General features: G+C 46.9%; 1 protein-coding gene across 1 annotated transcript; it reads left to right on the forward strand.

Moving 5' to 3' along the window:
- Nucleotides 1-2,871: 2,871 nt before the first annotated feature.
- On the forward strand, nucleotides 2,872-12,039 carry ECRG4 (ECRG4 augurin precursor). The gene is made up of 4 exons (XM_012737645.3): nucleotides 2,872-3,022; nucleotides 7,389-7,436; nucleotides 9,249-9,406; nucleotides 11,652-12,039. The coding sequence occupies exons 1-4, from the start codon at nucleotides 2,944-2,946 to the stop codon at nucleotides 11,811-11,813; spliced, it is 447 nt and encodes a 148-aa protein (XP_012593099.2). The 5' UTR covers nucleotides 2,872-2,943; the 3' UTR covers nucleotides 11,814-12,039.
- The last annotated feature ends 1,304 nt before the right edge of the window (nucleotides 12,040-13,343 follow it).

Below are 13,343 nucleotides of genomic sequence, written 5' to 3' on the forward strand. Positions count from 1 at the left end.
TGGCAGGAGTTTCTCTTTCAGCTAGCACTATTATAACTAGATGAATTGATCAAATAGCACAGGATACTGAGGCACAGTTGTTAGAAAGGATTAATGAGTCGCTGTGGTATGCAAACCAGGTTGACAAGTCTACCGATATTAACTTCAAGGCAATAATGCTTGTTTGTATGCCATATATTTTTCAGGAGGATGTGCATGAGGATATGTTATGTACACTTTTGTTGCCAACCAACACCACAGCTTCAGAACTATTCAAGTCCTTGAATGATTACATATCGGGGAAAACTAAATTGGTCATTTTGTGTTGGCATATGCATGGATGGAGTGACTGCCATGATTGGGAGGCTTTCTGGTTTCACTACTCGGGTCAAGGAGGTTGCCTCTGAATGTGAGTCTACGCACTGTGTCATCCATAGAGAAATGCTGGGTAGCAGAAAAATGTCACCTGAACTAAACAATGTTTTGCAGGATGTGATTAAAATTATCAACCACATTAAAGTACATGTTCTTAACTTATGTCTGTTTGCACAGCTCTGTAAGAAGATGGATGCAGAGCATACACATCTTCTCTTGTATACAGACATGGGGTGGCTTTCTAAAGGTAGAGCACTGGCCAGAGTTTTTGAGTTATGAGAGCCGCTCCAGAGATGTCTTTTAGAAAAACAATCACCACGGGCAGCACCTTTCAGTGACACAGAATAGATTTGCAAAATGTGCTTACTTGTATGACATATTCAACCTGCTCGACGAACTCAATCTGTCACTTCAGGGGAGAATGACAACTGTGTTCAAGTCAGCAGATAAAGTGGATACATTCAAAGCCATGCTGGAATTATGGGGGCGATGAGGGAACATTGGGATTTTTGACATGTTTCAAACATTAGCAGGGATTTTGAAAGAAACTGAGCCAGGGCCTTCTTTCTCCCAGCTGGTGCATGATCACCTATCTCAGCTTTCAAAAGAGCTTGAGCATTACCTCCCAACCACAAAAGACCTCCAAACTGAGAGGGAATGCATCCTCAACTCATTTGTGAATAAGCAGGTGAATGGACTCTGTCCGTGCTAGAAGAGGATCAACTGCTTGAGATCGCAAATGACAGTGGCCTTAACAGTATGTTTGAGACAACTTCAAATCTCCATGTGGTCTGGATTAAAGTCAAGCAGAATATCCTGAGATTGCCACAAACATACTGAAAAGCCTGCTTCTATTTCTATCAATCTATCTTTGTGAAGCAGGATTTTCTGCAGTGACAGCAACCGAAACAAGACTACATAAGAGTGGACATAAGCAACACACTTCGGGTTGTCACTGTCTCCCATCACCCCCAGATGGGACCCATCTAGTTGCTGAAAACAAGCTCCCACTGATTCTGCATTATGGTGAGTTGTATAATTATTTCATTATATATTACAATGTAATAATAATAGAAATAAAGTGCACGAAAATGTGATGCACTTGTACCATCGAGAAACCACCCCCCTGTCCTGGTCTGTGGAATAATTGTCTTCCATGAAACCAGTCTCTGGTGCCAAAAAGGTTGGGGACCGCTGTTCTAAATCAATTCAAACAGGGCATTGGCTTTTTATTTACTTTCATTTTTCTTCCTAATGATAAATTTCTTGTCCTCGGGCAAAAGCAAATACATGCCTAGTTGCTTTATTTAATCTTAGCTTGCATTCCACAGTTTCCTCCAGGGTTCATGAGCGCTTCCCCAACATAACTGGATGTGTGACGTTATCCTTCCATCTCTCCGCAACTCGGGCAGCACCGTCATTTCACTCTCAGCCTCATTTCACACTTTTTTCCTCTGGTCTGCCACCAGAGCCTTTGCTAACTCAATGTTAAAAGACATCTTTCTCCTGCCTGCTGGAGAATCCAAGTGCATTACATGGAGAGCTAATTATACAACAAGAAGGTATAAAAATGAGAACCTAGAAGAAGAAAAGAGGTAATCAGCTGAGTTCAGGGCAGATCTGGGATGGGAAAGGCGGAAAGTTAGCCCTTTTGCAGCTCAGGCCTAGAGAGAGTAATTAGGCGACCTGCTCCAAGTCAGTTGGAATAAGTTTGTTCTAGTTTTTTTGTTCCCCGCACCACACCGCCTTTTGTGTCCCCTGCATTTGAACAGGCCTGGTGCTGGGATGAAGTTCTGCTGTTCTCATCAGGCCTCAACTTCAGTATCACTGGAGTGTGCCCAGATTACAGCCTGGTTTCTCAACGGCTTTTCTGTTGGAGTGGTTTGGATGCGATGGTTTCCTGGACTGCAGCTCTGAACCCAGACTGTGGAGTCTTTCAAAATATCACAAAACACAGCACTGCCAAAGGCACCGTTAAGCACAGCTCAGGAATTAAGGAAATTCCAAAGGCCACTTTATATACCAGGCAGGAGCAAGGCCAGGAGCTATCGCCAGGAGGGAGTGAGATGGGGGAGGAGGGGGTGTAAAATTAGCGCCAAGTGAGGCTGGGGCATGGGGAGAGAGTGGGAGCCAGGGACAGACCTGAGCGCTGAGATCCGGTAAGTGGTCCCAGTGCATGGCCAAGGCAGGGAGCTGGGGGGGGGGGGAGTGTCGTCCTTTTCCCTGCTCCTGGATGCCTTCAGCCCTTCCCTGGGTCGCTGGAACCCAGCTTTAGCAGTGGGCAGCGCCGGCCACGTGGCGCCCCGCTGCTGGGTTCTCAGGAGGGGTCGTTGCGCGTCAGGAGCATCCCTAGCCTTGGAGACTGGGGCCCAGGCCCCCGAAGGTTGGGCGCGGGAGTGCGAGCTCCGTGGCACTCGCCTGGCCTGCAGCCCATTGGCCCGACGCCCACCCGCCGGGTCCCGCCCCAGCTGCGACGGAGGAATAACTCCCCGCAGCAGTGCCTGCCCGCCTGCGCCCCTCTCCCGCGCTCAGTCCTCCTGCAGCCGCTCGCTGTGCGCCCCGTCGCCCTCCTGCCCACCTGCCGTCACCATGGCCGCCTCCTCCGCGCGGCCCGCAGTCCTGGCGCTGACCGGGCTGGCGCTGCTCCTGCTGCTGTGCTTGGGCCCAGGTGAGTGGGGCGATGCAAGCTGAGAGCAGCGCCCGGCCTGAGGGTGGAGTTGGCCCAGCGCTGCGCTGCCAGGATACCCCGGGGGACAGAGAGTGGAGATGGGGTTGGGGAGCAGGGCCCGTCCTTAGCCTAAGCAGGGCCAAGGGGGTGACGGGACACAGGTCTAGGGTTTGCACTTGCACGAGTGTGAAGTGGTGCCCATGGGCGGGTGGAGAGAGGACCAAGGTCAAGGGGAGGGTCTCTGCTGGGTAACCTTGGGAAGGGAGGGCCAGGGGTCCGAAGGGTGTGTTAGAAGTGTTTCTGGGCTTAATGTAAGTAATTGGCAGTGGGATGGGGGGCTTTAAGCAGGCGGTGACGCCTGGACTGAGGGGAGGCAAGTGGCACCATCACCATGACTGCCTTCCAGGCAGTGGCTGGGCAACAGAGAGGACGTTGCGCTTCCTGGCCGGGTTGACTTGCAGTTTGTGAAGCTGGGCGCAGGCCTCTCACCGCAGATAGGGAAAACGCTCTTAAAGGAATAATACTTCACCTTTCCTACTTCATGGAGTGCTCAGTGAGTCTGTTCAAAACTCTGAAAATTCCCTGTTGGTTCTCTGTAAAAATGCATTCACACTCACACTCGGAATGAAGCAGTTTGGCGGGTGTCAGACCTCTGAATTTGGGGTCTACAGATCCCACCTGAGAAACGCCATCTGAAACTGTACGTTTGTGCTGAGTTACAGCCTTGGGCTGGTATGAACCTTTATGGTTCACGAGTGGCCTCATGGACACATGAGTGCTCTGGAGCTCACAACTCTGGGAGGCAGGCATTGTGACCCCTAAGGAATCGGGACTGGAAGGTGTGAAGTGACTTGCCCTGGAGCCTGAAACTGGTGCCTGTCCCACTGCATAGTAGCTGGGCACTGTCCAAAAAAAATGAACAACTCACTTGATTGCCTAGTTTCTGTATTTTGCTTATTCAAAACAGGTATGAAAGCCGAACTCCCCAGGTTGAGGGGAGGCAGAGTCAGGCAGTAGGAGCCCTGGGGTGGAACCCGGGGTTGCTAGAGCAGAGCAGCCCGGCTTGTCCAGATGGGGAGGATTACTGGTCTCAATTACAACCGCAAGTGAAGCTAATCAGTAACATCCCAGTGCATGAGTTACCTGCTTCCCCCTCAACCTTCCCCCCCATTTTAAGAAACACATCTGCATAAGTCCAGTGAGCACTGGTCACAGCCATTCATTCTCAGGACTTGAATTTTATTTAGTTCACACCAAGAACCTAGTGATAGGAGTCAGTTAAAACATTATCATCATCAGGCTAGAATGTGAAAGTTCTTATGACATAACATGAAAATCTTTGTAGAGTCCGAAAGATGGCTTTTTATGATACCAAAAAAAATTTAATGGAGAAAATGACCATGGCCCCTTGTTGATCAACTTATTAATATTTAACACCTTCAAGAGGGGCATTGTGCAATTCTAAATTTGCCAGATCAAATGCCAGGTAACTGGATTTAATAAATTTGGGCTTACTTATCATCATAGCCTAGAATTAATAACTGATGGTGTTGGGTAAAAAATCCATACTACAGGAAAAAAATTACAGCTATTCTATTGTTCTTTATCATTTTCTTCAAACAAATTTAGTGTTGTCCAGTTGTATGTATTAATATGTAATTCAGTGTGTAGTAACTGGCACAGTGGCAGCATTCATAATTCATAATTTGGGACTCATTTGTGCTTTTCAGTTGTCTAGGTGAGGTTTCGTGAGGCCCTCATTTCTGGAGTGGTAGTGACATACATTTGCTGCAAGAAATTGCAGCCTCATCACAAATGCTTAAATGTCTATTTCAACATCAGACCACATTTTGTTCATTAATTGTTAAGTACTTTTACAGAAGGCAAACAGATGGAGGGACCATACTTAATTCTGTATGTGCTACCATGTGAGCTGTTAGGGATCGACAAATGTTAAGATATTAATGAATGCTAATATTAGTGCCAAGGAACGGATCCGTCTGCCTTGGCAAATATTTTCAGAGATTTCTTCATTGACTCTTAAGGGTGGAAGGAAGGAAAGCACAGCCTTTAAGATGGCCCTTCCCCCATCTAACTAGGTAACCGCCCCTGCAGGAGCCTGGCCTAGTGTTCGTCTTTATTTATGCTTGGACGCCTTGGGGTTCCCTTCATCGGGAACCTCTTGGGGCCACTTGTTCCCTCTTTAGGTGGTTGCCCAAGTGTTGGAAACCTTACTTCATGCCCTAACCTATGACCCAGTGACCCCTTAGAGCCATAGCTCTCCTCCACAAGTTTCATTTCTCCAGGTTAAACACTTAAGTTCCTTTTAATTTTTCTCTCATATAACAAATGTCTAGGTCCCCTTGTTCGACTGCAACTCCAGTTTTTCTGTGACCTTCTTCACGTGAAATGTTGTGAACTGACCAGAACAGTAGAGGGGAGGTCTGCTCAGAGCAGTGACCGAACAGAGCAGGATAATGACTTCCTTCTTTCAATAGTCGTGATTAATGCAGCCTAAGGTTGCAGTTGCTTTTTAAACAACCACATCACTGTAGACTGACCTGAGCACAGACGATGATAACACAGCTCTCCCTCAGGGCGCCATCCGTGAGCTCCCAGCCCTCCTGTGGAGGATGTGAGGGAAGCCACCACCTCTGTCCCTCGCCCTAAGTGTGGTCCCTAGAGATTTCCCCAAGCCACTTCCATGCTATTAAACTTCTCAAGATAGGGTAGCCATTTAATTTATCATGCAGGCTGCAACACTTGAGAGCAAAACGAGGTACTCTCATTAATTTACCAGGACAATAGGTATACGCTGGGGCAGTCCCCTGGACAGGCAGAAAGTGTGGCCACCCTACCCAGGAATCCTGAGGGAGGCACTTATTGGGAAATAGGCTTAGTACATTCTAGCAGGTTCCCTATCCAATCCCAGTGACCGGGCCAGCAGGCTCCCTGGATGGCACAACCACCCTGCCTGCAGTCGGGCAGCAGTGGAATCCAAATGACTGCAGGGGCAGGCAGGTAGGCGAGGTGGTTGCTCGTGAACCCTGGGTGTGGTGAGGGACCCAGGCCCAGAGGAGTTCAAGTTCAAATTCTGTAAACACTGGGCATGCTAATAAAATGCATCCTCAGGTCGAGTCCAGCTATGGGCAACCAGTTTGTGACTCTTGGCTAGGATTCTTTTTCTCCCCATCTACCTAGTAAATTCTTTAAGCAGGGACTCTTTTTAATTTTGTTCCAGTTTTGCTGACGTTTTATTGACAACTAAAGCAAGAATTCTTAATCATATTTGGGTGACAGACAGTTTTGAGAGTCTGTCAAATGCTATGGCTCCTATTCCCAGAAAACTGTGCCTGTGTAGATTCAGACATAATTTCCGATACTTTCCAGACCCCCTGGAGCCTGTCCTTGGACGGGAACATTAAGAGCCCAGGAAGAAAGTGGCCACCACCACCTCAATGCATTTCTCTATTCTGGGGCCAGACTCTAGTTCCTTATGCCTGAAGATGAACTTACGAAGCTGGGGCGTTTTCCCCAGGGGCTTTGGGTTCGCCCTTTCTGGGACAGGCCTTGTTCCTGTGTGCAGAGGCTTCTGGAGGTCTGCAGAGCAGTTCACTGGGTGCAGGGGGTGTTCCATTAGGCCAGACGTGTTATTTTCTATTAAAATGATTGAGTTGATTAGAAATACTTTTAAAACTGTATACCAGTCACAGCAAATGGTACAAACAATGCTCAATTATAGGGTGATCAGGGCAAGCTAGAAAACCAGGCTGACTTTTTAGAGCACTCAGGCAGATTCCTTGGTTGGTGCAGCCTGACTCCCGTTCCTGCCTGCCTGTGTCTTCACAGGGCTGCTGTCCCTAGCTCCTCTCCTCTTCCTGTTAGGACACCAGTCCCTGGATTTAAAGCCTACTATAAATCCAGCATGATGTCATGATGCGATCCTTAACAAAGTATATGTTTAAAGAGCCCATTTCCAAATAAGCTCACATTCAGAGGTTCCTGGTGGATATGAATATGGGGGAGGGGAGACACCATTCAACCCATTATACCATGAAGTAAAGGTTTGCAGGGATGTGGCGCATGGGACAGAGGCTAAAAGAACAATGTCACTTTTCCTAGGCACTAGTTCAAATTGTAATGCCCTTGATCAGCCATGGTCATTGTCACCAGTGTTAGCCCTGGGCAGGCTGAATTGTTTTTCCTGCACGATAGGGAATACTGCAAGCAGCAAATACTGCGAAACTGCCACGTTGCCAAATCAAGGCGGGGCGTGGACTTCTTTTTTATAACTCTGATTTTTGCATTTGATAACTTAAAGGGTACAGTGCAACTCTGAAACTGGTTTCAATTTTCATTTTTTTAGGTGGCATAAGTGGAAATAAACTCAAGCTAATGCTTCAAAAACGAGAAGGTAAATATACCCCAAGTGGATAAGGGATGCATTCTTAACTGGATGGAAATGAAATGGTAATATTCAGTGTGCTCACTGGAGTCTTGTATTTGGAAAATCAAAAGTGTTTATTCCTTAAAAGGTTAGCAGATCTGAGGGCTTATTCTGCGGGTAGGGGCTGTGGTATTTTATTAGATAAATATTATTGCCAGTAAATGTTTGAAGGTTGTTTTTCTGAAAGCTGTCCATGTGGACTCAAAAGAAACAGTGCTACAGTGTTAATTGAATGCTCTTTATTTTAGAACCATGAAGCACGTATCTAAATTTAGAGCATATCTTTCAGAGCATATAAAACCTCAGTTGGCGGGGTGGGCATGGGATGGCATTGTTGTGGTAGCCTATGTATCCAGTCAGCTACTGGGGAAGGGCATGGAAACAGGAAAAGCTTTTTATTACTAACCTCTGTTGTGAATAATGCTCCTGAGATAAATGTGGTAGACAGCAGCAAAATGTAGAAATTGAACAGTCTGAGAGTCACAAAATACAGGTTCTGGGCCCACTGTAGTCAGTTAGATCAGTGGGTCACTTGTGTGGTCTTGTGAATGTCATTTTCTGACTCCCAACTGTCATCTGCATCTGCACAACTAAGTATCCCTTAGAAATGATTCTAGCAGGCTGAAGCCCACTTGGCAAAGAGAAGCCCTGAGCATTTCTTCCCATACTTCCCTGGTGACTCCCAGAGACCCCTGCAGGTGACTAGAGCACAGGCAGCTCCGCTCGGGGGCAGGAGTTCTGGGGGGGGGGGGCTCCCAGGAGCTTTCCCAGCACTTCAGACACCCACAAGATTCTGGTTTATCCCCATCCCCCAGGTGGCTCAGAGGTTCCCCCTCCCTGTGCTGGGTGGCTGCAGGAGCATCACCCTCAGCCGTTACTCAGTTCAAACCAAGAAACATATATTGAGCACCTACTGTATACAAAACAGTGTAACAAGCCCTAAAAGGTTTGTAAAGAAACAAACTCTGCTGATATTTATCCACGTGATCCACAGACACATTGGGCGAATTACTTCTATTATCCTGTGCATTCCTCCTACCACCACCAAGATAGGGACTGTCGGCCCAGTTTTATAGATGAAGGGACAGAAGCTCAGGACTAGACAGCAAGCGGGATGGCACAGCGGCTTCCCCCGAGCACACCCTGCAGAAGCAGTTCCCTTTAAACAACCGAGACAATGATGGAAGGACGTTAGAAGCAGCAGAGGTGGAGGGTCAGTACCCTTCGAGACCCAGTCGGATCCTCAGTGAGCCTGTGAGGCCCAGAGACTGGGGCTTGCAGGAGCGCCCAGTGCTGTGCTGCTAGGCGCTGTCTGCTCCCTGCCCGCTCCGGGCTCAGCACCAGTTCCCATCTGCACGTAGTCTCCTGAGCAGGCACGGCCCTCTCTGTGTGCACAGACCGTGAACATGCACTGTGCACCTGTGTGGCACTGGTACCCGGCCTGTCTCCTGAACACACAGCCCGAGGGGTGCGCCGCTAGCCGCTGGAGAGGCCTGGCGCTGGGCGTGGAGAGCGGGCTGCAGGCCACGAACTGTGTTTCCTTTCTGCCTGGAGAACCTAGAAGGTGAAGGTCAGGCCGTGTCCCTTTCTATGGCTGCTCCCAAAGAGGAGAGGTCAGTAGCAAGAAGCGTGGGGCTGCATCTCATCACACACACATAGGAAGTTGAGGGTCAAAGCCATTCTTGTATGTGGTGGGGGTGGGGTGTATAACAGTGATTCACCCCGATAAGAAATCATTCTTTGTGTGCCGGGACTTGGGGAATTGATGATTTCTTGCAGCACCTGCTCCAGCCAAGACTAAAGTGGCTGTGGATGAGAACAAAGCCAAGGAATTCCTCGGCAGCCTGAAGCGCCAGAAGCGGCAGCTGTGGGACCGGACCCGGCCCGAGGTGCAGCAGTGGTACCAGCAGTTCCTCTACATGGGCTTCGACGAAGCGGTGGGTGGACACTGGGGTCCCCGGGCGGGGTGGTGGGGACAGGGGCCTGGCTTGGGAAGCACGTCACAGAAAAAGAGGATTTGCTACTCATTCTATTATAATGAGCCCCATTATACAGCCAGCACTACCCAGCAGTGGATTGCGTTGCCAGGAGTGTACACGGCAGCTGGAAGTTTCCACCAGGACGTGTTTGGGAGGCAGGATCCAAAAAAGTCAGGGGCCAAAATGGCTGGGACTTAGGTTCAGCGAGAATCTGATTTCCCTTGGAACACTTTTAACTTGGCTGAACAGTTTTGTGTGGGCATCTTTAAAATAACTCACAATCCTCCCCCCCCCCAAAACCATTTCAGATTTACCTCAAAAAATGTCAGAAACACCACTATGCAAGGACCTATGTGATATTGGGAAGAGATGAAAAGTGACTTTTAAAGAGAGACAGGTCTCTTTGAAGATGTTTTGGGGGAATTTCATCAGTGCACTGTGGGAAAGATGGCTTGCAGTTCGTGTGCCTAGATAGCATTCCAGTTCAGTACATTAAGGAAAAAGAGTTTATAATCACAGACTCCCAGCTCGGGTGCAGGTACAGGTAAGATAGCAGCAGGGTTGGAATCACGGGTCCTGGTGCAGAGGTGTCTTGTCTGCAGGGTGACGGACGAGCTGAGCTCTCTGTGTGAGACGTAGCGGGGAGAACCCACAGCCTGCCCACCCAGCCGGGGAGCACATGGATTCTTCATGGGCAGCATCTCCAACTGGGGCAGCTGGAGGTGTTCTAAATGAGCAAATGATTCATATAGAGGGTGGATACAAAGTACTGCAATAGGTGAAAGAAATTAAACCCTTTAGACAGATCATTTTTAATGGCTGCATGCAATGAGAGCATGTGGCTGTATCATAATTTCCTTCCCATTCCTAACCAATAGACATATTGGTTGTTCCCTGTGTGGTTTTTTTGCTTCACAGATATAATTTTTTGTTTGTTTGCTGCACAAATAGCTAACCACTTATAGCCAAACCCGGTGCCAGGCATGATTCTAAATACTCTGAATATTCCCAACATCCCCAAAGGCAGGTACTATTATTTGCATCTTTGTGTGTAGCTTGTCTTTTACTTAGGAACACATTCTGCCAAGTGAAGTTCCTGGGGCAAGGGTACAATCACATTTAAGCATCTCTAAGTATTGTCAAATTGCACTCTCCCATAAGTCACATATGAGAGCACCAATTTTCTAGAATCTTCAGTAGCATCTGGTGTTCTCACTGAAAATTCAAAATATACATACATATTTGATAGATGAAAATGCTATATTATCTTTTAGTAATTTGCATTTCTTTGAGGACTATCATTAAAATGGGCATTAGGAGTTAACATGGGGAACTGGCTAAAATAATGTCTGGCTACCAAACCAGAATCCTGACCATCGACACATGGGAAGCCCAATCCAAATTCATCTTGTACCTTCACTACCACAAAAGAAAAATTAGTCTATCCTTTAAAAAATGGATTAATAGCAAAGACCAGTAGCCCAAGCTGGAAACTGAACTTCATTCTACACATCTTACTCAGCTTCAGTCCTCCTTCCCTTTTATTTTTATTAACTGCAACTGTCTCTCTGGATCTGTCTCTCAGGCACTGCAGGCTTCCTGAAGGCAGAGACTCTATTGTTCTGGGCAGTGCTCCAGTACCCGCTTCATAGTGTTTGTGGAATGAATACATGCACCTGTGCACACTCTAACCAACATCACAGCTATGAGAAAGTCACCATCAGAAGTGCCCCAAATAATCTGCCCTGGAACTATGATAGGCCAGTGCAGTAGCTGATTTAATTCAGCCAACATTTATTAAACATCTACTATGTGCAACATAGAGGGCCAGGCACAGAATGGAACATAAGATGGTATCTACCACAGTGAGATGTCTGAAGGTCATGCCAATTGTCACTGTATTTGGCAGATATTTGCTTTATTTACCAAGAAAGAGAAAAATGTTTAAGTCCGGCATATATTTAGAATGAGTATGGCAAAAGTTTGCAAAGGTATAGTTATGTACTCCTTTGGGGGAAAATAGCTTTTATCAGCAGTATTCTTTAGCTGGTGGTGTTGACCTCTGAGCACAAGATACTATAACAAGGAGTTATTCTTAATAAGGGTTGTTAATCATTGAAGAAAAACCAGCATAGAGGAAAGCCATAGGTCAGATGTGGTCTTAGGAGAGTGTATCCTTGAATCATTCTCTATTTTCCTCCAGAAATTTGAAGATGACATCACCTATTGGCTTAACAGAGATCGAAATGGACACGAGTACTACGGTGATTACTACCAACGTCACTATGATGAAGACTCTGCAATTGGTCCCCGGAGCCCCTACTCCTTTAGGCACGGAGCCAGCGTCAACTACGATGACTACTAATTATGACATACCACACAGAGCACTAGAAACCAACAGTGATTTTCCTCATGTATCTCCTAATGGCTTACACTACTTGGTTTCTGTTTTGCTCTATTTCAGATCTTTTCCACCTACCTTGTGTGACCAGAGTGTTAAAACAAGGTATATAAATGCCTTTTGATATTTCATATGATATTTCATATCATACAGGTATCTAACAATGCATCTCAGTAAGAAATAGAAATAAAGCATTTTGTTAAAAATAAACATCTCAGAATTCATTTGGGTGCAAATTAAGCTGGCGACATTTCTCATTCCCTTGGTGTTCTGAAGCTGCATCTGAGAGGCCTCACTCCACTGTCGTCCCGATAGTTTTCACCACCAGCTGGGAAGAACGGGGGGGGGGGGGGGGGGGGGGGGGGGACTGAGCAGGGAGGTCTTCAGTTTGTTAAAATGCAGTGTACGCCAAATGCACGACATGAAATCAGCAAGAAGATCTAGTTGCAAATGATGTGTGGTTACAGAACGTGGTTTGGAGGATTTGAATCATTCGACAGGGGTTCAAGGGCTTTCTGGGTTCCAGGCCCTGAGCTAGGGCTGGAGCTGTGTAATACTGTCATCTGGGAAATAAGTGGCAATAGAAAAGATCCTGGAGTTTGTTGATTTCAGAGCTACACTATTCTAAAAAATAAGACCTTGTTCAATGAATTCAAGAAATATTTAAGAATATACTTTGCATTGTATTTAAACAGCCTGAGTGAAGGAGAGAAAGAGAAGAGTGGTGTTGGGTGGGTAGAGGGAGGGGTGCAGGAGGGAGAAGGAAGTGGGAGGTTCTTGCAAGGTCTGCACAGTTGCCAATAGGAGAGGTCTGTCACGGCCCATGCACCTGCAGAGCTGCAAGGGGCAAGGGTGAGGGAGGTTTACAGCACAGGGTGTGGGGGGGGGGGGGACTCAGAATGGCTCTTATATGTTCCTGGGTCACAGACCCCTCTGAGAGTCGACAGTCCAATGAAAGTTTTTTGCTCTTTTCCTCAGCAAAATTACATTGGATTTTGCATATAGCTTCCAAAAACACATCCTCATGTGCAAATCCTAGGTGACAAATAACCCCAGGCCTGGTAGGAAGCACTGGATTCAGGACGGCACTGATTATAAGCAGCCATAAATAAAGGCCATTTTGTTTCTTATTGGGAATCCTTACAACTTAAAAAAATTTGTGGTGAAAGATACCTAAAATTTACCATTTTAACCATTTTCAGGTGTACAATTCAGTGGCATTAAATACATTCACATTGTTGTACAACCGTCACCACCATCCACGTCCAGAACTTTTTCATCTTCCCAAATGGAAACTCTGTCCCCGTTAAACACTAACTCACCATCCCCCACACCCAGCCCCGGGCAGCCCCCATTCTACTTTCTGTCTTTATGAATCTGATGACTGTGGGGACCTCATGTAAGTAGAGTTGTACAGTATTTGTCCTTTTATTTCACTTAGCATACTGTCCTCAAGGTCGTTCCATGTTGTATAATAGTGTGGGTCAGAATATC

The sequence above is a fragment of the Microcebus murinus genome, chromosome 3 (assembly GCF_040939455.1).
Source record: "Microcebus murinus isolate Inina chromosome 3, M.murinus_Inina_mat1.0, whole genome shotgun sequence".
NCBI lineage: Eukaryota > Metazoa > Chordata > Mammalia > Primates > Cheirogaleidae > Microcebus > Microcebus murinus.